Source organism: Camelus ferus, chromosome 3 (assembly GCF_009834535.1).
Source record: "Camelus ferus isolate YT-003-E chromosome 3, BCGSAC_Cfer_1.0, whole genome shotgun sequence".
Taxonomy (NCBI): domain Eukaryota; kingdom Metazoa; phylum Chordata; class Mammalia; order Artiodactyla; family Camelidae; genus Camelus; species Camelus ferus.
In genome coordinates this window covers 10,332,204-10,359,267 of record NC_045698.1, presented here as the reverse complement: position 1 = coordinate 10,359,267, position 27,064 = coordinate 10,332,204, and the positions used below count along the sequence as shown (strand labels likewise).

Below are 27,064 nucleotides of genomic sequence, written 5' to 3'. Positions count from 1 at the left end.
TCCCCCGCCCTAACTAGTGTACTGTTCCACGCGACTGATGGTGACAACAGGCTGGCAAAGCACCTGGGGCTGGATCACTTCTTTAAATAACTCCGTGTAGCCTGAAAATCAGAGTTAAGCTGTAACACCAAGATAGCTTTCTTAAACAGAAGCATTCATGGAAATTTTACCTGTGACGATAATTTTTAAGCGTATTTAACTGACTCTCTCTTTGCCACATTACACACCCTGTTCAGCTGCACAGGAGGGGATGTAGTACCTGCTTAATTCAAAGCTCGAGCAAGTGGGGCAGTGGATGCAGAGATGGGGAAGATACAAGCTCTGTTAGGATTTTACATCTGGGGGGAAGGATCGACCTGTCCATCTAACACGGAGACCAGGTAGCCGCCGGCAAGTGACAGGAGGTGCCACAAGGGTTCAGAGCAGAGAGAGGCAGCTCTCCGATGAGGGGACAACGACAGGCTTCTAATGAGGTTGAAGTATATCACGTGATCCTTAAGGGACGCAATGAGACCAACTGCTTAAAAAAGAAGGCGCCGGCATCTCAGCTGGTAACTCCCGACTAAACACAGAGGCACGAAGCCGGGCCATCCAGGCGCGGGAGGGCGTGGGCAGTGACGGCGGGGACCCACCTTCCAGCATGCTGAGGTGCATGGCGTCGTTGGCCCGCTTGGGCACACTGAGCATCACCTCCAGGCCGTCCTTGATCTCCCCCTTCCCTTCCTCGCAGCATGTGAGCAGCTCCTGTGGGAGACCACACCATGAGCCCAAGACCCCGAAATGCCCCACCAACTAGGCCTTCGCAGAAATGGGTATGAAAACCCGTGACTTTCGAGATAAAAACAGACTGTGGTCAACTGGGCAGAGATTCTCATGGAAAGCCAATCACCATCTCTTTATCCAACGGAGGAAAGGGTCTGTCCTGCTCAAGTCAGGCTGTTTCTTCACCTCACAGTAAACCAGATGCAGTCAGTTTAAGATGGAATTAGTGTATGCGTTAACTACCAAGCCTCAAAAGTGACAAAAATATTTAATTAGTGCAGCGAGGCACATTCAGCTGCTGGTTCTAGCTGAAGGTCAAGCCGGACTCTGACTAGTACTGCTGTTTTCCACTGGATCCTGGCATGGTTCTGAGCTCTTTGGGGCCATGAAAGCGATGTCCCCTCGACCCTGGAACCACCCTGCTCACAGCAGGAAGGGCATTGCTGCACAGAAACCTGCAGGGAAATGCTCTCCTCTGTGCTGGGACCTCAGAAAGCTCTAATGATTTTAAGTACACCTCGCTGGGTGTACTTACATTTTAGATCTACGTAGACAAATGAATGCCTGTTATTAACTAAGTGACAGCAGGGACAACAGATTCACATTCTGGTGGGCTCCAAGATAGATTCGCACCAGTGTCTTACTGGTTATTATTCATCTGTAATAGTAACAACAGCTTTTTGTATCCCAGTGTCCAACAAGAGGATGTCACACTGCAGGTGGCTCTGGCTGCACCCTGGATGCTTTACAGCAACGCAGCTACCTGATGGGCACCTTTTCTCAAGGCCAGATGGTGTGACCTATTATTGTGAGTAGCTTGGCAAAAAGTGCTTTGAAAATGCAATGCACTGAGACTAATTTTACTGGCAGAAAATCCTCCTCGTTAGGGTCCTCAACATAGCTCATTACTGCTCTCCTGAAGAACTCCTGGGCAGAATAAAGTCAGGTTTATAAATTAAAGCAGCGGTTTAATAGTGAATGACTAGATGTGAGGTCACTGAGGAAGAGATCTTTAGTAGAACCATATGCTAAAAACCAAACCCATCAATCTTGAGGACACTAAGCAATAAACTGCCCTTGCAGAGTTAGAAAGCAAAGGGCAAACATGCATATAAACAACTTAGCCTCCTGGCTTCTATTTTGTGTTTACAGCAACCACATACTTCTCCCGCGATGGCCATCAAGTCACTTCACGGGATTCTGACACAGAGCGCTGGAGAGCCTTTCCAGTAGAAGAATGCCATAACGGTCCCCCTTCACAAGAGAATGCAGCCACTTTTTACTGTTGCTAGATTTTTTTTATTAACAAAAAGAGTAAAGAAGGGTTTCAGGCATTCATAACTTCTTCTGTATTTCATTTCTATCTAGCAAAATTACATTACCGCCTCCTGTTGAGCTAGGATTGAACTGGGGACATAGCTGGGTTCATGAAATATTGTTACAGGGAGGCATGGATGATGGGTACGTTCTAAGGCTCAATGATGTTCACCAGCCAAGGAAACTTCTATTATGAGACAGAGGTGGTAAATTATTTTTCTTTTAGTCTAGATGATGTGTATCAATTATCTATAATGAATTCTGTAACAACTCTTACCACAAATTCTAAGTTTTCTTTACCATTCTATTGTCAAGACTAATTGTTTTTTGATTTTTACAAGTGGGATTTTAATTATAATCTTTCATACAAAAAAAAAAAAAAAAAAAAAGCAGAGGTCAGTTTGACACAAGCCATACTGGGAAAACTGGTACTAATAAAACTGGTACTGATAATTTCCCTTTCCTTTCTCATTTTATGTTGCAGACTAGGGTCATTCAGCGAAGTTCAGGTGCTCGATCAAGGAACACAGTCTTATTTACCTGATGCACTGAGAAACTGGTCAGGAAAACAAATGCACTGAATAGAAAAAATGTCAGAGCAGTAGTGCACAATTCATAACATTTTGTGGGCTGTGTGAAGGTGCTTCATACATACTTTTAAAAGGAGCTGGTACTTCGTTATTCGCTGCACCGGTTTAATAAGGTAGGAAGAGATGGAATTGGCTAATCCATGCCGCTGCTGTATCTCCTGAATTTAAAAAAAATTATACATGTGTGTGTATACATACACGTACACACACACCCACACACAATCACTGTGTAAGTTAGCATGAACTGAACACTTACACTTATTTACCCCCATAATGAATACAAACATACCACTTTTCCTGTAAATATAAAGTAGAAACCACTATTGATTCTTTTAATAAGCTGGACATAGAATAGTAGCTCTCAGTCAAGTTATCACTTTGACCACTGAAGACAGCAGTGTTTCCTCTGCATCGCGGGCCTTCAGGAGCAGAGAGCAGCTCCCGGTGCCGTCCCCATGGGCTGGTGCCGTCCCCACGGGCCACCACCGCGCTGCCCGGCGCTCAGACCCCCGCTGCAGCTCCCGCAGCTCCGGCCACACGTGTGCCCGCATCACAGACCGCATCCCGCCCCTCCGCACCGGAGGCTCCTTTTGTTCACGCTCTGGGGAATTCCTCTCTCGTGTCTGCTCTCATTTCCACACCCACCTACTGTATTTGCAGTATCTCCGTCTTGGCATCCTCCTCAGGGCACCAGGGTTTTTTTTTTTTAAATGACTTTGATTCCCAGCATTAAACATGCCATGTGCCCTCAGCGCTCAGGCCATCAGTAATTCTGCCTGCAGCAGCCTCGGTGCTGGGCTCCATGTCACAGCAAAGACCAGGCTCGTGTGAAATACCGAAACGAAAAGGCGCCCCGGGCAGGGGCAGGCTCCGTATTCACCGAGGCATGATGTGTAACTATGGGTCGTGAGAATGACAACCAAAATAGGGGCCTCCAAGGGCGGGGCTCCACCTCGAAGACAGAAGCTGAAATCTATTCTGATCCTCCAGGCTCCCAGAAAAGAGCAGATAACCACACCTGACCAGGTACGAGGGTAAAGACGGAAGCAAGTCTAATACCCTCGTAGCCTCATGCACCAAATTACATGTAACATTTAAAGTACCTTATCTTTAAATCAAAATGAATTTGGCACACATGTGACTTATATTCTGGAAACTCCCAAAGCATTCTGTATATATTATCAAAAGGCTCTAACCCCTTTTGCACTAAATAAACCTCCCTGCAACATTTGAAAAAAAAGATGAACTACATTTATGTTCATACCAATGAGAATATAATTAATGAACCTCCCAGTGGTCCTAGTTTTTACAGAGCTATCTGTACAGTTTTACTGGTAGACCGTTTTTGGAAATTAATAGCATCATGAAATTGAAATGGGAAAAATAAAGATTAAAAAAGATTCAAAGTTATCTTTGTTTTACAGAGGAGAGAAGAAGCTTAATTGAATAGCTTATACTTATATGCACGATATTACATGTAAAAAATTTGTGGCTGTACATAAATTGTAATCACATATATACACACATGTAAATACTAAAATCTGTATTTTTTTTACAGATATACAGCCTGCAGTACTTAAGAAGAATCTTTTAAAAAACAGAAGAAAATACAAGAACATCTCATTATAAATGTGACAGATAAAAATGGTATCATACCATCAATCAGGAGAAAGTTATGAGTCATGCTGGGTTTTATGTATACCAAACGCAACTTAGAAAATCTCACGCCTTCTTCAGCAGTCTGTTACTTACATCAAAGTAGGATCCTGCATGCTCTAATATCAGCTGAGTAGAATCAGGCTTATTTTTGCAATACGTGACATACATCTGAAACTTGTCTGCCTGTAAACAACAAAAAAATTAGAATTAACTCTTTCAAGTGGCAATAAGTCAAATTATGGTTAAACTTTTATGCAGAAAAGCAGTTGTGTGTATGAAGGAGATTCAAATCCAAAATTAAAGAAGCCGTATTTTATAAGGAAAGCTATTAAAATAAGAAACACATCCCGCTGGGAGGACACACCTGAGCACCAGTGCCCCAGTGAAGCAGGCAAACCTGTGCTTTACACAGATGTGGGCCCGCTCACCAGGTCACCTGCCTGCCTCCCTCCCAACGGGACAATCTCCCTGCGCAGGGCTGTGCACTCACAGTGACCTGCGAATCCCCAGGGCCACACAGAGGCCTGGCACCCTAACCCAACGTTCTATTTCAAACCATCACTATTGCCAATAAAAAGCTCCCTCCGCAGTAATAGCTAGCTGGAGAATGCAATTCTTTGAAGAGGGGCGGGGAGTCTGCTTCTCAGTACACAGACACCAGCAGAAAATGCTGATGTCGGAGAATGAACAGTGCTCCTTCTAACCTCCCTCGGAACCACGAGGCAAGTGAGAGGTTTCATTACCCAAGTGACAAAGCAGTGTCCAACGTCCTCCGGCAGCTGCTCGTATTTCTCCAGCTCCTTCAGGAATATACTACAGACAGTAAAAACAGTATCATGTTATTAAGGTGTTTGAAAACATTTTACTAGTGAGATAGGCCAGAAATTAGACCAAGCATACCAGAATTCAGGCAATTCCTAAATTCCATCACTTTAATCAAGTGCAGTGAAAACTCTATACCCTCCAGATTTTAATTTTACAAAACCTGTAGCTCTGAACTAGGGTAAGTAATTGCGACTTTCAAACAGTTAACCAGGTCAGCCTTTAAGCCCTTTCTAATAGAGACGTTTACCCCAGCAGTTTACTTCTGGGGAAGTGCTATGCTTAGCAGCTAAGGATACAATTTAGGGATCCTAGAGAAGCCGCTTAGATGCTAGTGTCTCCTGCCGGCTGGGGCAGGGAGCAAGGACGACCCACCAGCTCTGGTCCACACCACCTTCCTCAGGCTGCTCGGGCCGCACAGACTCCACCTACAGGAGCTTCTGCTGCTGCTGGATTTTGTCGTTTTTGATCTTAAAAATAAAACCATGTGCTTCCGAGGGCCAGTGGAAAGTGCACTTTATTTTGGTCACACTACACATCTGTTCCGTCCTCAGTTCCTTCCTCCTTCTTTTTAGGAAAAGACCAAGCACCAGCCAGCAGCTCCTGGAGGGCGACGCTTCCTTTTAGCCCTAAGAAGTAACTGATGTCACAGCTGATGACACGGCCTGAGAGAAGTGAGGGTTCCTACAGAAAGCTTCCAGCTTTCCTCCTCGTACTTCTGTAACAGGTAAGTACAAGCTTAAAGTTGAATCTGTGTTAATAAATAGCCTCTGGACTATCAGTCCTCATGAAGCAAGCCTGGCGGGTTCTTGCAGATGTCAACAGAATCACCAGAATCTATGGTCAATTCGACTGGAAACTTTTACTTCTTGTCATGAAACTTCAGCACAGTATCTAGATTTCCAGAGTCACTGACCACGTCCCCAGAGATAAAGCCACTCACTTATTGTGAAATTCATAGATTTCCTGCATGTTCCCGAAGATAATGAGCTCTTTGTTCACAATGCCAGGCGGGATCTCCTCCACGCCGCTGGTCATTTCCCACAGGTAGGTCTGGCCGGGAGGGAAACGGAGAGGGTTAGACAAAAACCCACATGTTTTCAAGAACAGCTACTCCTGATACCTGTAAATACATACCCGGAGTTAATGTGTAATGGAAAATGTATCTTAGGAGTGGAACCTTTTACAAAACAACATGAGAAACTATTTAAAAAAAACCAAAAAACCAATTTTGCTATTAATACCTGAGAATAGCTTCTATACTTTTCAGCTCTAAGCATATTCTCGGTTTCAAATTTTGGAATTAACCTAGTCCACAAGGTACAACAAATATTCGCTAAACTACTGAGCATCCGTTGCCAATCATAATCGGTAGGCGCGTTTCTCTGAAGCTGCTGTAAAATTCTACACAAACAGACTGTCAGCCAGGCCGTCATGTGACTAAAGGAATGAGAGCATTAATGCTGTATCATCTCTGCAATGAGCCAAAACACGCCTAGAACTTCACAGAAGTGCAGAAGCACACACAGAAGGCCGCTCATGCACACTTTAAATCTCAACTACCACTACCAAATGTGTGATCATTTTAAGAACTGCCAGCAGGTAAGAATAAACCGCAGGACAACATGCAGTCGAAATAAACAAGCAACAAAACTTACTTACATCCATACACTCCCGGAGGTCTCTTACGTAAGCCTTTTCAGTCTGAATGAGCTCAGCCATTATGAACCTTAAAACAGAGGGAGACGGTGAATGGTTTAGTTCAGCCAGGACACATGCTTATTTTAACTACTCACTTTCATGGCTTATGAAATGACAAGGTGGTTTTAAAAGCGTTAGTCAGTAATGCGCTCTGGAGAACTAAATCAAGAACAGACAGAAGAAGAACAGTAGCCAGTCACCAATTCAAAGGAAAAAACACTTTGGAAAAAATGTGGGTGAGGCACCTTCAGATGGGGGCTCCTCCACCTGGCACTGCTGACATTTGGGGCTGTCCTGTGCGTTACGAAACGTTCAGAAGCATCCCCAGTCTCCGCCCACGAGATGCCAGTAGCACTTCCCCAGCCCCCACTGTGTGACAACTGAAAATGTCTCCACACATTGCCAAGTGTCCCTCCGGGGGGACAAAGCAGTGCCCAACTGAGAACCACCGGTTTAAAGCAATCTTTTGTCGCTATTGATACCTAGTGTCACTTGCTAACTGGCAGCTTCCAACATCTGCACTTGTGTTACTGGTTTCTTCTCCTTAGTATTATCATTCATGTCCTACTGAGGACAAATGACACTAAAACAAGTTGTCAACCCCATACGAAATGGGGGCACATGGACAAAAACAAGACAGTGTTTCTGAATCAGGCGACGAGGGGAACTGTGGAGATTGTGCTGCAGAAACTAAGAGCATTCAGAGCAGAGCAAAGGATGAATGCTGTTCGGTTTCAAAGCACACACAGAAGCAAGCATGTCTGCCCAGTGACATTTCTTCACTCTCTCCATGAATCCTGGCAGGTTCTTAAAGACTAGCTTACTCTTTCCGGCGCGCAGACTTCCGTTTCTCTTCATTAAGCTCATGAGTGGCATCACGAAGCTTCACCTCTGACCCAGGGATACTGGCTGGAATTATATCGAGCTGAAGACTTTTACTCTGGAACAAGGGAGTCAATGAACTTCAGTTAATTAAATCGACAAACAGAACACGAAGAAGAAAACGGTAATTTATTCAGTTTGCACAAAGCAATTTACCGATTTGTTGGAATCTGAAGAAATCCCCAGGGCTTTCTCCAAAGAGGTCCTGTACTTCTCCATCCGCAGAGAGAAATCTCTGTACCTCTTATCCACTGCAGTGACACATTTTTTTATCTCGGCCGCATGGGCATGCCCCTTTTCACAAAAGCCATCGGCCAGCTGTATCAATAGCTTCACTCTCTCTTTGGTTTGCTGCAAAAAAAACAACAGGAAAGTATTGTGAAGCAAATGAACCCAACCACCAGAAACCAGAAACACAGTGGCAACTTGCCTACAACTCGGAGCTCTGAACAGGAAAATCACTGCTGGCGGCAGAAACCGAGACGAAAACCCTCAGTCCATCAAATTCATCTCCCTAATTCTAGACTGGCTAACCTGCCTCGGCTCTCCCACCACAATGAAGGCCATTTCTATGACCTCAAGGAAAAAGTCCAGGCTGCCTTCAGACAATGTCTTCATCTAGGAGATGCTCAGTCAAAATCCGCAGAATGAGCAGGCAAACATGCACACAGGATGGTCAGCCAGCAACCCCCTGACTCTTCTCCCATGAAGGCCATATGTGATGGTTACAAGGACACCGCCTGGTCTCACACTTGTTTACTCCATGTCCCCAGTGAGACTGAGAGCCCTTTTAGGGGGGCAGCCAGCTGAGAGCCTGGTTTTCCTGAAGCCTGTGTGACAAAGGGCCCCCTGCAGACACAGCCAAATCCCTGAGGAAGCCCCACCACGGAGCGTTCACCAATGCTTCAGTTCTCAGTAGATCCGGAGAAGGCGACAGTAGTCAGGAAGGCGGCTTCACAGAGGTAATTTAAACTTGTTCCTTGTTAATAAACTTTCTCTTAAAAATAAATTTATTTCATTTTATATGTATTTAGAAAAGAGCTTTAAGTACAATTTTCTTGCTTTTTATAGCTAGGGATGACCATAAGACACTGGTTCTCTCTACATAGATATGGCAGGAACTTCTCTCAACTCCGGTTTTCCAACAGATCTTTTGCCACATCTACTTCATTTATTATTCCTTGCTGCTTATAGATTGTTACCATTTCATCTGTTATTACTGTAGGCTTCCTTCAACACTCCCGCTGGCATTTCACATGAGCAGCGTTTCTCTTCTGCTACGGGACCTGCTTTTCTCAGGCTTTAACTAGAAAATCGTTATGACTAATATTCAGGAAATTGACTTTAAAAATCTCTCAAAGGGAGAAGGTCAGGGTTCAAAACCTGGATAAACTATCTTAGTTTGTACAATAAAAGTTTTGACCAGAACTCACTAGGCAGCCGGCAGAGCCAGCTGTTAACATCCCTCAACCCCGCATGAACCTCCAGGCCTCCCCAACAGGGTCCAGCTCACCCACCCCCACTCCAGGCTTGCTCGCCTTCTGTTCTGTGCACGTTCTGTGCACGGTGCCCCTTCCGCCAGGATGCTATTCCCCTAGATGTCTCAACGGCTCCTTCAAGTCTTTGCTGAAATAAAGGTCACTTCTCAATGGGCCTCCCTGACTCCCTTAGAAGTGCAACTTGCCTCCCTGCCCCGGGCTCCCTCCCTCCCTCCCTCTGCTCTGCCGCAAAGAGCGCATCACCTCCAAGTTGGTGTAATTTACTTGTCAAGATACTTTGTCTCCCCTCTGGTGAGAACATGAACCTGCCACTGACCAGGGGTGTGTGTTGGTTTTGCTCACTAATATCTCACACACTTTTTTTGTGTCCGGCACATGGTGGACACTCAGCAAATATTTACTGAGATAATAAATTAACATTAGGTTCCTTATGTAAGCGTGTATACACCTGTAACTTTAATGGGAGTGGTAGTTACTGTGAACTGGCATGAGTACACTTTACCAAAACACACAGGAAAACAGAGCTCAAGGGACTAATATCACTAATATCTGTGGGGGAAAAAGAAATCACTTTTGCGAACTGTATCAAAGCTGTTTATTGGAGAAAGTCAGCAAAACTTAAAACACTCTGAAAATTTTTAGGGCCTTCGTCTTGTGTGGAAATGAACTCAAGCAGAGCGGGCTAGAAGGAAAATGTCTGTCAAACAAACCTCCAGGCTTGGTATCAATATGACACCTTTCTGGCTGTGTTAAGACGGGCCTAATTACACACCAAGAAAATAGTCAAAGCTTCAGACTTGGGAGCATAAATTTCAAAAAGGATGTAAGTTAGAAACATCACTAAATTTCAGTGTCAGAGGGAATTAACATGACATATACAGGATTTAAAAAAAATCAGGTTGCCTAGAGAAGGTTTTGCTGCTATTTGTCAAGATATTAACCTTTCGAAAAGCATAGAAAAGTTGTGTTTTACCACCATTTAAGCATTTCTTTTCCACTGTCATGAAGGGCACTGCAAATAGCTGACACTTGAGCAACTCAAGGGTTGGGGCACTGACCCCTACCTTATTTCTCACTCCCCCCTGACCCCCCCAAAACAGTCCACATCCACAGACTGAGCCAACTTCGGACCATGCAATACTGTAGGACACAGTTACTGAAAGAAACCCGAGTATCAAGGGACCCACACAGCTCAAACCCACGTTGTTCAAGGGCCAACTGTGTATCTTTAAGGGGTTAAGAAAGTTATTTCATGTTTTAAGTGATGGGGACACAGAAGTGAAGACAAAAAAGACAACGTGGCTTGCTAAAATTAAAACAAAAAACAAAAGCGACCAAGAAACTAAAGGAAGATTTCTGTGTACTAGGTCTAACACACAAGACAAAACAGATTAGTTGCCAGCATGTAACACCAATAGGCTGATTCTGATTATATGAAACCAGAAGTAGAACAAAGATTTCCTATATTCAAGGCCTGGTAGATCGATAAATTGTCCATGTGTAAATGTCATTTAAACAAAAAATGCTAATGAGATGGTCAACAGCTTCTCGGTGACGCCTGCTATCAAAGATGGCAATCCTCCTCTCCCCGTGGCTGTCTTTTTCTCTTATTTAACATGTACGTACATATATTTACTCATTTATCATGTTATGCTGGTTTCTCTAACTAGCACGTGTTGTCCATGAGTCCAGCACCCAGTGTAGTTCCTGGTACATAGATGGGACTCAATTAAAAATTGTTGAATGAATGAATGGTGTGGTTAAAATTAAGTGGGACGAATCTGCTAACCCATGATTTTTATTTTAACTGTATTCTAAACGCTTTCACACAACTCAAAATTCAAAAGGTGTGAAAGGATACAAAGTGCAGTCTTCTCACTCCAGTTAGCGCGTGTGTCGCTGTTCTGGTGTGTCATTCCCAAGAGGTTTCGTTAGGTTCAAGCAAGTGCGTGGATGTGGATGTGTATTTTTTCTCTCTTTCATTTCTGACATAAACGCTCGCCTGTGATAAGCCCTGCTCGGCACCCAGCGCTGTTCATGTAACAGCTTGTGCAACCCGTCACTGCGGGGCGCAGCAGCCTCCTTGTTTGCACGAGAGATTGTTATGAAAGCAGATTTTTATTTTCTATTCTTTATTTTTTTCCTTTACAAATTCTGAAGTTTTATTATCTCAGATTTTATACGAAAAAAAGAGCCTCAATGAATTTACATAATTTTTCTTTCTCCTTTTGCCCTGTACTCTTAAATCAGGCCATCAGTCAACTTCCCACATGCCCACAACCCAACGAGCACAAACCTGAGTAGAGCAAACATGCCTGTTTTCAAAATTGTGCTTACTCTGTGCTATTTAAGTTCTTTTTCCTAACCAACCTCTGCGTAAGTGGGAACTTAAGACTGAATTTTACAGTAAGTCCTTCTGGTTAATCCTGATGCATAAGGTCCACACCCTGATTTGGAGAAATATTACTTTCTAGAGATTTCTGTTGAGACCACAGTCTTCAAGCAGCCACTGATCTATTTTCTGTCACAGATAACAGCGTTTCCAGACCTTTATACAAACTGAATCACACAGTGGGTCTGGCTCTTCTTTGGCTTCCCTCTCTCTTGGATTAGTACAGAGGAAGGGACACGGCAGGACTCCATGAAAGGTGTATGATTAAAGTTTTAGGAAACTGCCAAACCGTACACCACAGGTGTCCTATGGTTTGGCATTCCCACCACGGGTCTGTGAGGGTTCCTATTCTTCTTGCCAACATCTGACATGGTCAGTCTTTTCAATGTTAGGTGGGCAGTGGTAGCAGATTTTTATTTTAAAAATATACAAACTCTAATCTGAACTACCTCATCTTTAGGTGTAATCAAGGAACTAGAGAAAAACAAAGGCAGGCTGAACGCTTAAGCCCACATGCTCAAAAGACTCGCCGACCTCTCTGGTAATCAGAAACCCAAAAAGGCTGCACATTCGATGGTCTCGGGCACTTCCTGGCAACGTAAGGCATCTGGCGCTGGGGACACTGAAGATGGGGAATGCAGTGTCCGTGGGGGTAGAAGCATGAAGTTTAGAAAGTCTTAGTGAGGCAGTGGATTTCCAGCTTCAGTGTGCAAAAAAATCACCTAGGGAGCTTTCTAAACTTGCTCCCTTTCAGGCCTCGCTCCTAGAGAGTCCAAGTCAATACGTGTCAGGTGGGGACAGATACCTGCTTTTAAGTAAATGCCGTGGCCTGGGTGCATGTAGTGCTTGCAAAAGCATTTTGAGAAATTACTGCCTTGGGTTGCAAAGGACTCAAGCTATGTCTTAGCTAGTTGGGGGAGGCTTTATTTCCACTAACACAAAAAAATGTTACAACACTAATTATGTAACAACCAGACTGGAAGAAGCCACATCAGAGCAAAGGATTCTCTACATAATAAAAGTGGCTTCTTAGAAGACACTAAGATAGGGGGACAGAAGGTAAGCAAGAACTTCATTTCAACAAGAAAAACTAAATGATGTCTCCAAGCACCAAAGCAGGTGCTTTCTGATTAAAAGAAAGGCAGCCAGAAACCAAAGGGGAAAATGCTAAGGGAAAAAAAAAGTGAGAGGTGTTCTTTTCAAAATCTACCAATTTCTGTCAGCAAAACTGATTCAATGAAACACCCAATGAAAGGAACCGTTCCGTATATTTGGGAAACATAAGGGTCAGATGCCACCTATGATTTTAGATGCTTATTTTTAAATAAAATGTAAGGGTAAAAATAAGCCTGTTACTGTTCATTCTTCCAAAACCATAACCCGAGTTTGAGGAAAAGGGAAATTTAGGAATAATGGAAAAATCCTTTAGTATAGGCTCCGACGGTGAAACAGGCTACCCTGCTACTCAGCTCTAGACAGTGATGTTCACATCATATTCTGTGTGCATGGCACCCCCTGGAGTTGTGCAGTAAATGGACTATTTGGCTGTACACAGTCTGCAGAGAGGAACATTGATGGAAATTTAAGTCAGTGAAAAGAAGCACATCTTAAATCTACCTCGGAGAGGTATCTTAGGATTTTTCTTACTATCTTTATAATCAAGGACATTTTAAAAAAAAAGTAATTCATGTAACGCAGAGAATAACTATACTTATTATCTACCTATTAACAAAAATGAGAATTACACAGCCAAAGGCGTGCTGTATCTAGAGGAAGGGAAAGACATGCTCCTTACCTGCAGAGGCAGGACAGCTCAGCTCCCCTCAACCAAGCGGGTGGGTAGGTGCCTCCTCAGAGTGCTCATGGCCCCTCTGGGTGTGGTCCTGGCCTCCCCCAGGTATCCCCATTGAGCTCCGCGGTGGTCAGTCTGTCTGCAGCCCCACTGAGACTGGGTGCTCCTCCAGAACAGAGACCAGGGGTTCCCACAGCCCAGCATTCAGAGGCTGAATAAATAAATAAACTTACAGCTTGGCCAGGGTGGTGGGGGCGGGGGGGCAACCAGGAGCAGAGGCTCGGGAAGGCCAGCAGGATGAGTCAGAAATTGTTACAGAAAATATAAAAAACTACTAAAAAACATAATACAAAGGAGCTGCTGTCATTCCAAATGATTTAAAAAGTCCCCATTGATTTGTTTCCAAAGCCAATTTAAGGGCCACACAAGAAAATCAATCATTTTATACTTTCTAGGAACACCTCCTTTTAACCAAAATTATTACTCAGCTTGATCATTTATTTCTCACTCTTAAATTTGAATTAATTTCCAGTTTTTCTAAAAATTTAAATCTATCATCAAAACAGAGGCACTTCTGCAAATAGTACAAAGAATGTATATTCAAAACTTTGAAAAACAAAAACACCACAGGTTGAGAACGGAAGCCTGAAAGCCTCAAAATTGTTTGGAGGTAAAAGGAACCAACTTCTGCCGGGTATACTTTAATTTGGAAAACTTTCACGTCACTGTGTAAATTCTTACATATCTGCTTAAAAATACAGTCACATGCAGCGCACAAGCCAGAAGGATGTATTTAATTCAATTTTGAATTTCAGCAGAAAAGTGAAAAAGCCTCCAGTTTTGTAAACTCATGAGCAGCCACTGAGAGCTAATCGACCCAAACTCTGCAACTACGAAACACAGGCAGCTTCATGCAGGAGGCTGGACCCGATGCTACTGCAACGATTTTCATCGCCTAAAGGCAAGGGAAGAAAACACGCAGCCCATACATCTAAGTCAGGCTGCTAACACCGGTGCTCCATTAAAAACAGCAAGCACTCGGAAAACACCTCGGAAAAGAAAATGGACAGAAAACGAAGGGAAGAATCAGGAAAAGGACAAAGAAGAAAGAAAAACTTAAAGGAAGGAGGCAGGAGGCATCTGCAAGAATCAGAGGAACGACAGGAAAGAGAAACGAAGGGACAGCTCGGGACAGGTGTGAAGGCTTTAGAATTACCGCTGCGTTCACGTCTAACAGGCCACTGGGTGCACCCTGGTCCTCCAATTCCATAAGGTATTTGTTTCTTAAGCAGTATTTTAAAGCAATACCTTAGTTACAGGAAGCGTCCTGCTCTAGGCTATTCTGGAAAAGCCCAGGCAGACCTCCGAGCCCTTGGACAGCAGTGCACTTGCCTTCGCGGTTATCTGAAACTCCTCGTGCTCCTTCAGCAGCTCCTGGGTGTGCTGGATGCTCGAGCCCGTGGAGGTGTGCGTGGAAAGGTAGAACTCCCCGTTGTCGTGGATCCACTCCAAAGCCTAGAGCGGGAAGGAGAGGAAAAGCGTTCACAGCGGAACCCAGGGCAGGGAGTCCCGATGCCTCGAACTCTCATTTAAACGTGAAGTCACGAGCCCGGGCTGGCACACATCAACAAACACTCCCTCAGAGAGAGACGCGCTTCTCAAACATGTATCTTAATTCCGAAATTAAAAGGAAAAAAGGACATTCTAGAAAACTGTAATCAGGTCACTTAGGCAGCAATAAGTTCAAGAGTTTCTGAGTACAACGAACAGCCGCCTTGAAGAACACCGAGACCGTGTGGGTAAGGGGTGAGATGAAGCAGTGAGATGCTCCCGTCCCTGGGACTTTAGGCCCTTACTGGGGTGTCCTAACTACAAAATGAAACATAAAGCAGATGCAAATCCCCAGCTTTCCAACGTGTAACTTCAGGTCTTTCTTCCTAGCCCTGACTTCGGCAAGTACTCAGGTGTGTGTCCACTTTACTTGCTCTCCGGGGGCCCCTGCAGAGGGCCCCCATATGCATAAATGCGCACTGGGAGACACAGGCTGGAGATGTGGCTTAACCTCCCAGCTGTAGGAGAGAGCTGACCACACCTGGGAGGAGACCCGCAGGCTCAGGTTGCAACAAAACCAGAATGACAGTCTAACTCATATGTTCTTTTGTTTTTAGATGGAAGCCATTTTTTTCTTCTGTTTTCACCTATCCGAAGTGAAATCAGACTTATTTAAACATACACATCTAAAAAAGCAATATCATGGGAAAAAGAAAGAATAAAAACATAGACATTTTTCTATCTGCCCTTCATAAACTGAGTCATCCGCTGCAATTTGCTGCTGTTGGAAAAGAAACATCACTGTCTCTTTTAGATGTCACACATTTGATGGCATTTTAGAAGAAAAAAAAAAAAAAGGAAAGCACAACCCGGGTTACTTACCATGCGGCTTCCTGGCTGGGAATTTACTTTTGCTACACCCGCCCAAGCATGGCCATCCCGTCTCCGAAACAATGTTGACACTGATACTGAATCAAGGCAGAAAGCCATTTTGCTCAGTTTATTCAAAGGTCCCTAGTTCTCCCATTCATAGAGCTAATCGTGCCTGTGTGGGGCTGGGGGTGGGAGAGGCTCCAGCCCTGCCCGTGTGACTGGGAAGAAACATGCACAAAGGACCAGTGAGAGAGTGGGGAGGCCAGTGAGGGTGCCTAATCTTAAGCAGGGGCCCGCAGGCTGAGAAGGGGTGGGCTAGGGAGGAAAGGGGGCGCGTGCTGAGGGGCAGGATGCGAAGGACGGCGGGGGCCCTTGGTGGTCACAGGTGGATCTTGGACTTCTGTCTAGGACGGTGGAGAAAAGAGACTGGAGTGGAGAGTGAGTGGGAGAAGCAACACCAGTCAGCACACCGGTTCAGAGCTGCAGGCAGGACACACTGGGTTTTCTCCTGTGATGGCTCTGGAGGGGCGGACGGGAGGGCAGACAGGCCACATCAGGCCCCAGGGAGGGGGTGAAGGTGGGCAGGTGAGAGAAAGGTAGGAATCAGGCAAGGGGGGAAGTTTTGAGTCCGGTTCTGCTTTCGTTAAGGCTTAAGTGGAGAGAAGCAAAGAGGGAGCATGGGGCCATAAATCTGGAGACCAGAAATGAGGTCAGGGCCAGGAGATGCCAACGGCAAGAGATAAGGAGAGAGAAACAAGAACAAGCCCTGGACTGAGAGCCAACATTCAGAGGTGGAGATAAGGGATGCGGGCTCGGACAGCCCCGGGGAGCAGCTGGAAGTCACCTGCCACATCCCCACCAATAGCCTCAGGTGGCACCATCCTGAAAACTGCAAGTCAGCCTGCGACCACCAAGATGGGTCTGCTAGAAGCCACTTCCTGTGGAACCGCTGCTACAGGACAGACCAGCACCCAGCAGGGCCACAGGGCTGACAGGGCATCGTCTGTAACGGCATGAACTGAATGATTTTATTTTTGGCAAATGAGCGGACTCAAGGAAAAAACAACTGCACGTTTCATTATTTCTCTCCATCAAGGGAATTATTTAGTTTTGTTCTCTGTAGCTGAATGACTCTTCATCTTTCAACAGAGAGATAATAAAGGCATGAGAAAAGATGATGAAATAATCTCTAATCAGGAATAAAATCAGGCCCCCATAAATCTGAAGTATGGTTGGATTACCTTTAAATAAAATGTTAAGAAAATGGAACCTAGACATTAAAATACACTCCTGCTTGTCCCTCCTGCTGGGAATCTGATGACTGCACCTGGGCCAGTCAGCCAGGGTGGGAGAGGCCGCGTCCGGGGTCCGTGGTCTCCTGCTGATGCCCTGGGAAACTGAGCAGTTCTGGGGACCAGGCCGCCCAGCTCGGGACTGATGCTTACTAAACTGGGACAAAATGCGCTCCCCAAGTGGGGAAGCTGTGCTGAGGAACGTGCGGTCTGCCGTGGCCTAACACGGCTTTATCGAGTGCCTACTCTGCACCAGGCACACGCCAGAGTCCAGGTGGACCCAGAAGACAGTGCAGGTCAGATGGAGTCACCCGGGACCAACAGCCCTGAAGAGGCCCCTGTGATGCAGGGGCCGCCAGAGGGCTCATGGGGTCCCAGGAACAAGCCTCCCCTTGACACCCTCCTGACCCTCTGAGTTCCAGACTCACAATTTACACAGTCTTATGCTACTGTTAATTAAGGCCACAAGTGACAGAAATCTTTGCGTTCAAGTTAGGATCAGATAGACTCTACCCTAAAATGATCTTCCATGACAGACAATCCAGGCAGAAGCCCCTGATCCCAAAGTAACTTCAGAAGAGGACGCTGCACATGCACCCCCGAGGCCTCTGCCTCAGCCAAATGCACTGAACCTTTTTTGACTATACTGAACTAGCAGAAATTCTCCACATTTCTTACTTAATTTTAGCTCAACTTATCTGAAGAACAAAATTCTATCTTGAAAATACAAATACGGCAACATAAAAAAACTGCCCACCATAGAATTTACACAAGCCCGGAACCAAGATTCCACACGGACTTTAACTCAGCGTGATCGTGACCATTGGTACTTCGCCGTGGGTCTCAAGCATGAGGTGCCAGCCATGGCGAGCACTGAGGGCACACGTGTTGAGCCCAAAAATCACCGAGTGACACACTTTTACGAGGTTGTGGGGTTCTCTTTTTAAGACAAACTGTTAAGTAAAAGGTGAGGTTGTTTCGATCACTAGAAAGTGGTTCTCAATCTGCTGAAACATCAGAAGTTGCCCGTCTGAGGATGGAGGCCTAACCCGGGGAGGAGGGCGCCAGGAGGCCCGGGCCGGGGCTGACCTGCTTGGCGCTCCGTTCGAAGACCACGTACTGCTGGCACTGGTCAAGCCGCCTCTTTCTCATGGTCCAGTAGTGCAATACCCTGTTCTCCCGCTGGAAGAGCTCATTCAAGATATCTGACAGAGAAAAGAGAAAGCCACATGTTGGTACTTGCAGTCAATAAAAACACCTGTAAAATCACACTCATTTTTACTGAAAGACTTTTCAGTGCAAATGCCGTTGCAAGACAGTATCAAACACTGAGCCGCACGGCTCACCTGCCCAGTGTTCTCAACACGCATGTCAACCAGACCTCTCCTTAGTCCCCGACCCCGGTTTCTATCTTACGATCGAGATGCTTAAGGCTGGCCTCTAATGGTCAGTTGGGTCAGTGGGATATGCTACTGCGCCCCCTGCTGGAGGGATCTGACAATGGCTGGTAAAACACCACTGTTAGATATTTTGTGCAAGACTATTAGAACTTCCCTGGAGAAGGAATTTAGTATGCTTTAAAAGATGTCAGTCAAAATGGTGGAGTCCTAGAAGAAAACAAAGGGTTTTAAAAACAAAACCAAAAACATAAACCCTTAGGAGAGGGAAGAACACGAAGTTGAGTAGCATGAAGCTAGAAAGGCAAATTAAAAAAAAAAAAAACCAAATGGAGCACAGCCTCTGCAGAGGGTAATCTGGCAACAGGTAATGACACTGAAGTGTGCGTACCCTTGGACCAGGAATTCACCTTTCAGGGGTATGGTGCTTGCACAAACTCTCAACATGGTCTGTACACAGGCACACAAACGCTGAGGTGCTGTGTGGAAAAGCTGGCAGGTACCGGCCCATGGATTAGGGGTCAGGTTAATCAATTACAAAGTCACTACACTAGACATTAAAAGTAACAGAGCAGATCTCTAAATTTGGCTATAGAAAGATGACTAAGATTGTTACTAAGTGAAAGAAGCAAATTACAGGGGAATATGGTTGTATCTTGGTAAAAACAAAACAAAACAAAACACCCAAAAAATCCAAAACCAAATGGGTGAGTGGAAGATATAATTAGGTAATTTACACACATCTTCCATCTTAAAAATTCTTTACAGTGAGTCTGTTTCACTCCAGAAGTTTATAAAGTAAACATATTACAAAAAAAAAACCAACTTTGTAAAAAGTTTCCCCAGACTGAATTTTGCAAATTAAATAAATGGTACCTAGAATTTAACTTTATTGGAAAACTTTAAAAATACTCAGTTTTCCACAAACATCTGATAAGTTCCTCAGAGGCTGAGGGCTTTGTGAGAACAGCCATCTATGTGCAGAGTTTCCTGCCAGCTCAGCGGTCCTGCTGCCTTACCTCTGCTTCCTGAAAAAGTGGATTCGTTTCATGAAACAAATTTAGACTGAAATTTGAAGCCCATCAAAAAATTAAGCTAATACTTAAATGAAAACATCACACAGATGACTGAATAAAGAAGTTGTGGTATATTTCTACCATGGAATACTACTCAGCCATAAAAAATAATAAATAATGCCATTTGCAGCAACATGGATGGACCTAGAGATTGTCATTCTATGTGAAGTAAGCCAGAAAGAGAAAAAATACCATACGATATCACTTAAAAAAAAAAAAAAAGACTCTATGACCTCATCTACAAAACTGAAACAGACTTGCAGACATAGTAAATAATCTTATGGCTACGGGGGAAAGGGGGTGGGAAGGGATAAATTTGGGAGTTTGATATTTACAAATGTTAGCCACTATATATAAAAATAGATTTTAAAAAGTTTCTTTTGTATAGCACAGGGAACTATGCTCAGTATCTTGTAATAACCTTTAATAGAAAAAAATATGAAAACAAATATATGTATGTATATGCAAGACTGGGACATTGTGCTGTACGCCAGAAATTGACACATTGTGATTGACAGTACTTTAATTTAAAAAAAAAAATCACAAACAAAAATCAGTGTAAGTTTTTTTTAGTGTCTTATTTTCACAGCCTCTGTCTGGGGTAGGACTGATCCCTGGCAGGTGAGCAGCCAGGCAGTGTGACAACTGCCATTTTGGGATGGGGGCTGGAGACAACCTGGGCTTCCTCAAGCTCCCGATGCCTCTGGGGTCACAGTGTCTCTTCTGGCATCATCACCTTGACAAGGACTTACTGCACTATCCGACACATAAACCTTACACCCCCAAGCAGACAGTAAGAGAAACAGGACATATAAAAAAAATCTTCATAGCCTCCACCACTGTGATAAACAGCAGCAAAGCATAATGACCATGTAGTGAGTGAGCATGTGGAACATGCTTTCCTTCGCACACACACACACCCAGCAAACTAGTACAACCCAGAAAGGATCGTAACATCTCTGATCAGAGGAAACAGAGTACAACCAACAACCAAAAGCAACACTGAGAAACAGGAGAAAGGAAATGATTTTTATATGAAATGAGCCAAGTGCACTGATCACCAGCTTGAATAGCCTGTCATCCACGAAGCCTTGCTCCTGCTGGAAAACAGCTGCTCTGGTTAGTCCCTCACTGTCCTGAGAGAGAAGCTCGCTGATTAACAGCTATGTATCTCATCTGCAGAACTCAAAGGATGTACTGGTGTGACCAAGAACTAGCCTGTGATGACGAACTGGTGAATCAGACAAACCGGGAGTAGAAAGTAACGTAGAAAGTTTCTGCCAATCATATTGTTTCCAAAAAAAGTCTAAGAGGAATCATTTGTTAACTGGTTATTGCACATTTTTTTCCTATTAAACTCAGCTCTAGGTGTGCAGGCTGGGTGACCTGTGTCCCCTCATCTATTTAGGACTGGCTCTGAGGCTCAGGGTGAGGATTCCAGCTGATAGAAACTGCCTGGATTTCGAGAGTGTTGTAAACAACTCCCATCACTTTCTGAGGCTCCATTTCCATGGAACTTTCAAAAAAAAAATATGATTAACTTAACTTTAAAAACAATATATCACCTGGATGCATTTTCAGTGCAAATACTCAATCAGAATTCTACAGAATAAAAATTATCAGTCCTCTGAACTTCCACCTGTACCAATCCTACCTACAGTTTAGTATATACGTTCCCAGGTCTTTTCCTATGCATTTACAGGCACATGAGTGTGTGTATGTTTTTGAAGGTTTTTAAGCTCAAATGATACCCATCTATATAATATTTTTTTGCAACTTGCTTTTATTAACAATGCTTTAAGTATACAAAACTGTTAATACATACAGCAATGAAATGGGTATATAATTTTTGTGGGTTAAACTTCTAAAAATATTTGGCCTGTAGATAATTCCAATTTTCATTTTACCCCTGGATTTATATTTTCACTTACTTTCAACAGAACACTTGGTGCCAACAAATAACATCCGGAATGCTGCATTTTCTCCATTTACGTTCTTCCACTTTATTCAATAAATTACCAACCTATATATTTGTTTAATATTTTATTATTAACCTAAGATAACTAATGAGAATATTAATAATATGAAATGGACATTTAAAATGGAGCCCTGGGCCGAGATTTCAGAACACGTCTGGTCAAGCTCCTCCCACGGCCATCAGTCAGCTGCCTCCGAGTTATACTCACTTTTCACTTGTTGTTCCGGGGCTTTGATGTGGGTCACCATCCCCGGCATGTTCACACTGTTCCTGTGCAGGTACTTCAGGAAGACGTCTGCGTTCCTCCTAGCAAGGGTGCAAGCCTAAGGAACAATGAATGCAGAGCAACGCGTTCAAGGGACTCATCACAGACGTGTGTCTACAGTGCATGTGGATGACAACGTCACGTGGCTCCAACATGCATCTTAACCTCAAGCGTTCAGCTGGCCAACTTGTGGCCTGGAGAATACAGAAGTTAAATCCTATTTCAATTAAAAAATATATATTATCTTGGAGCCTTTGCTCTGATGAAGCTAGCTACTGTGTTGGGAGCTGCCCCATGGAGCGGTCCAGGTGGCAGGGGACTGAGGGTGACCACTAGCCTGCAGCCAGAGAGGAAGTGAAGCCCTTCCCCAGGCAAGCCTTGAGGCGACCGCGTCCCCGGCCAACACCCTGATCGCAGACTTGGGAGAAACCGTGAGTCAGAGGACCCAGCCACGCTGAGCCTGGATTTCTATAAACAGCAGATAGGAAGTACTTCCCGCTCTCCGAGTCACGCAGTCTCCATCTCTCTGTTATAACCACTGGACCTGCTGCAGATGATACGTGATTGGGAGGGGCAGGTTTAGCCCTCGGTTTGCTTACCCTTGGTTTACGCCACTGAATCTGTGGGGTGGTTTCCCAGGTGGTGCTTCTGTGGTAACAGAAAGCTGATACTACATGTTTATAGACCAAATAAGGAATTTCATTAATGTATCAAAAAATAAGAGTTTTATGTAAGAGATGAGGGATATAAACATGAAAATACTTCAGGAAAAAAAATCCTTTAATTATATTAGAATTGGAAATATCTTGCACATTTCCTAGCCCAGACCTGGAATAAGTCTCTTCCTTAGGGAGCTCTGTCCCCTTCTCGTGGTGAATGGTACTGAGAGGCCACAGTCTGGGCACCAGGGATGAGCATTATCTCTGGGCTGGCCATCGTTTCCAGGCCTTTTCAGTAGACGAAGTTGGGATACTTTTTTCTTTTTTTAATTAGGAGAAAAATACATCATGAGTCTCTACTGGTAAGTCTGAAGTAAGCTGTCACACCAAACAGCAAGGAAGCCGTGAAGACCACTGGGGTTATGTCAAAAGGGTATCTGAGCCAACCTGACCCGAAGGGGCTCCCACGAGTGGGACAAGTTGAATAGAAAAAGATAAATGACTGTGATTGACTGAAACACATCAAATACATTAAAATCCAGGACAGCAAAAATTAAAAAAAAAATTATGTGCAGAAGTTTATAGGGCAACAAGCTCATAATTCTGAAAATCATAAAGGGAAAGAATCAAGCATTTATCCCACCTTTTTTGGACAAACTCTTTTTGAGAGTCACCAGAGAGCTGAGGAGGGAATAATTCTAGCTAATCAAGGCAGAAGGAACAACAGAATATCCCCATTCTGCAATTCCTAATGAAACAGCATCACCCCTGGCTACTAAGCCTGTCAGTGAAGGCCGCTGGGGAGGGACACAGCGGGCGAAGTGGACTCACCACGGCTGAAACCCTCACATCACAGGGGCAGAAAGAGCAGACCTGCGCATCCTGATGCAAGGCCGCCGGAGGTACAAGCACTGCCACCAGGTGCGCCAAGTGCCCCCAGCCCTCTCACTCAAACCTGAACCTCCACCCAACAAAGGGGAATTCAGAGAATCCATGATGGTGCTAAATGACTCCACGTGATGCAACTGCCAAATGCAGAATGAAGGAAATTCCACAGTACGAACAACTTATTTCTTCAATTAATAAATGGTAATGAAAGGGGAGGGGAGGGTTTAGACTAAAAGAGATTTAAGAGACAAACCAAATCAGTGCATGGGTCTTGTTTCAATCTTGATTAAAACCACATATAAAGTCACATTTTATGGGACAGAGAAATTTGAACACTGCTGGATTTTATATAAGAGTTACTGTTAATGTTTAAGGTCTAATAATGGTGGTACTCCAATAAAAAGATAAAATTTAAAAAAATTTTAAAAGATCTAAACTCTACATTTTTCCTATTAAGATTTTATTCATAAATTCATTCTGTCATTCTCAGCCATCAAGATGTTTTTGTAATCAATCAACCAACATGTTAAATGTCCTGTTCAACTTTTTAATCATGCAAAAGTGTGGCTTACATGCCATATGTTTTCAACCAAATCATTAATAAAAGAGTATTCCAAAAAAACCCATCTAATAATGGTATTATGGTTATAGAATGGTTTTAGAAAGATAGAATATGTTTAGGTACATACAGAAGTATTTACAAATAAAAGGATATAATATCTAGAATTTAAAATAATCCAGTAGAGGGGGACATATGTCCACATGTTGGTAATTAAAGCTATAAGTACATGGGGGTTCAGTATCCACTCTCTCAATTTTTGTATGCATTTTTAAACTTACATAATTAAAAAGTTTAAAGATATCCAATACACCGAACACATAATCCTAGTTGAAGGAAGGAATCTGAACAGGTCTGTGATTATCTATATTTTATAGTTTTATCTATTTTTCTTAATTACATTAACTAAGTAGTATTCAATTTTGTTTTAAACGAAATGGAGTCCAGAGAAAGAGGCAAATCCTAATGATTCCAACTCAGAACATCCCAACAGTGGTCAATGTTTCATAAACTTAAGCAGCAGCGACAAGGAGGGGGGCTTTTAGGTCCTGTCTGGAATAGTTACAACTAAGACTCCAGCAAGCTCCAACTGCTTCCCCGCCTTGATTTGCTTAAAAAGAAAATCTCTGTGGTGGAAACTCATAATAAGTTACTAGATAAGAATTTTCAAAGAGTTACAGTTGATTCTCCTAGACTAAACCATAACTCTCTCAGGACAGACATCATCTTCAGAAATGAAACAGATTATTACGTGTAACAGGAAACGGTGCTGGCGAGGCGGGGATGCTGGAGCACTGAGGAAAACTAAACTAGATTAAGCAACAATGAAAAGTCAACACCACACCTGTGTTTAACAGGTCTGAGTGGCAACAGCAGAACCTCAGAAAATCTTTGTCACAAGTGAAAGAACACAATGTGGAAGCTATTCAGTGTCAGCGTTTCTAACCACTGTGACGGCCTTTAAAAATGTAATTGCTGCGAAGCACCTCAGTGACGTATGTGTGACTGCATATATAAATGACAAAGCAGGCTTGAAAAGTTCCTCATTTAAAGCTTCTCAGAGTTAAAACTTCCAGCCTGGCCTGAACGGAATTAAACGTCTCTTGCAGGAAACAGGGCCTGAGGAGGTATTAGTACTGATCCTGTGAACCACAAGAGGTGTCCTTGCTTTGTGTCTACACTGGGCTCAAACGTGTTCCAAGATAGTCTTTATTCCTAAAGAGGCTGAATTTCCAAAGGAAGATTATGTTAAGCTCTAGGCATTTTTATTTCACCAGATCACCCTCGTGTGTCTGTTCGGAATCATCTGGAAGTGTGACTTTCACTCATTCTTTATGCACTCCGATGTCTACCTAGCTCTTTCTCTGTGAAAACGAGAACCGTGTAAATCACAGCTGAGGAAGACTTCCAGGTCTTCTTTAATCAACTAACTTATTACTGATACAGCTGTCACCCCCATCACTTTCCACCCAAGGGGAGTGTTGTGCAGGGCTGTGGGAGGACCACTGACTGACACCCGACGCTCTGCCATCTCGGTGAAGCCCTGGGGCCTGCGTCCACCGCTCAGTGGGGCCCCCGCACCCGGAAAGCCAGCTCTGTACCTTCAGGAACGCTTCCTTTTGTTCCAGGTGCTTGCTGATCATGGGGGTGACGTGGTCCGTCTCGGAGTTGGGGCCCAGTTTGTCGGCCCCTCCACACCAGTCCTCTTCCCTCTTGTACTCCTGTTCCAGGCTCTCGAGGACACTGCAGACCTGCGGCAGGAGAGAGTTCCAGGCTCAGAGGGACCGCCTGGCAGCTGACGGCACAGGCCGACCTCAGGCAACAAGTGCCGGCCTGAGGACCAGGGCCGTCGGAAGGACGCAGGCTGGGCTCAGGGTAGCCAGGCCTTTCAGAGCAAGGACAAAATAAAAGCTGAACTTCCTGTCTCTCTCTTCCCTGGGTCAGGCCATATATTTAAATGAGAGGAAAAGGGCTGTCTCCTCAGATCCTTTCCAACCCATTATTCCTTGGTGTGGAAGGTAAGCAAAAACCATCTTGATTCTAGAAGGCTGCTTCTCTCTGCTTGACTGGGCTTGACTGGTTCAGTAATGACCAGTGGGTTAACAACCCGGTTGTCCGCTGAACCCGGGCGCAGAAGGCACCGTTGGCGGGCCCCCTACCTGCTCTGAGGTCTTGTAGAAGGCGACGGACGCGTTCACCAGCTTGAGCCGGTCTTCCATCTTGAGCATGAGCTGCTGCCAGTGGGAGGCCACCTTCTCGGCGCAGTCCCTGATCATGTCCGTGTCATAGTGGTTGGCCTGCAGCATGGCTTCTGCCTTCTGCTGCACCTGCAGTGCACTCTGGTGCGTCTTCTAAGGAGAGGGAGACAACGGGGAAGGCTTGTCAGCTGGGGTGACACGCACATACCGGGAAGGAGCTGGGAAGGCCGTGGTTCTTCTGTTCTGCTCGCTTTCACGGAAACAACTTCAGTTAATACTCATTAGGACACTCTGAACAACACAGGACACAGGTTAGTAAGGAAAATGTTTTGATGCCTGACAACAACTGTGTTTATATTTACCCAATGAAGGATGAAATGCGGTAAGACTTTTCAGAAAGGATCTGGTTGTGGGGTTTCAGCCTTTTGAGAAATAGCAGGAAAAACCCTTAGCAGCCAGTATTCCCAAAAAGCTGTTGAAATGTTCCAAGTTTATTATTCCTATTGAGCCTTCTTATAATAGTAGCCAGAGGCTCATGAATAAGTGGAGAAAAAGGTGGCTGAAGTGAATGCTCTTTATTTCATTTTTACTTTCAACTTTGGACTCCAGTAAAAAGTTTTCAAGAACTATTGATTTAAAAAAAAAAGAGAGAGAGAGAGAGAGAAACATAGTTAAAAGCTAAGAATGAACCAACTGTGTTCCCGAGAGGTCCATGCCACACAGCGAATCTATCAGAATAACCCGACAAGTCCTGTGAGACCTCTGGCTCACGCACCCTCACCGGAAGCTTCGAGAGGGGCTGAGGCCAGGCCCGCTCAGGGAAACCAGAGCACCCGGCGGGCAGCCGGCAGCGGGGCGATAGGTCTCTGGACACAGACCTTTTTTTTTTTTTAAAGCAAACTTTTGCATTTC

The 27,064-nt window shown here is 44.4% G+C and overlaps 1 protein-coding gene across 6 annotated transcripts in view; it reads right to left on the bottom strand.

The window, feature by feature from the left end:
* The window catches only part of TRIO (trio Rho guanine nucleotide exchange factor), a 330,643-nt gene that overhangs the window by 93,670 nt on the left and 209,909 nt on the right, over positions 1-27,064 (bottom strand). For all 6 annotated transcript variants that reach the window (XM_032470128.1, XM_032470122.1, XM_032470150.1 and 3 more), the window contains exons 17-29: positions 26,114-26,305; positions 25,556-25,705; positions 21,792-21,906; positions 18,222-18,337; positions 14,809-14,931; positions 7,890-8,084; positions 7,676-7,791; positions 6,813-6,879; positions 6,094-6,203; positions 5,072-5,141; positions 4,422-4,511; positions 2,735-2,827; positions 633-744 (exon numbers count right to left, since the gene is read on the bottom strand). In XM_032470128.1, the coding sequence (XP_032326019.1) occupies positions 633-744; positions 2,735-2,827; positions 4,422-4,511; positions 5,072-5,141; positions 6,094-6,203; positions 6,813-6,879; positions 7,676-7,791; positions 7,890-8,084; positions 14,809-14,931; positions 18,222-18,337; positions 21,792-21,906; positions 25,556-25,705; positions 26,114-26,305 (1,549 nt within the window). The remainder of the gene's footprint in view (positions 1-632; positions 745-2,734; positions 2,828-4,421; positions 4,512-5,071; positions 5,142-6,093; positions 6,204-6,812; positions 6,880-7,675; positions 7,792-7,889; positions 8,085-14,808; positions 14,932-18,221; positions 18,338-21,791; positions 21,907-25,555; positions 25,706-26,113; positions 26,306-27,064) is intronic.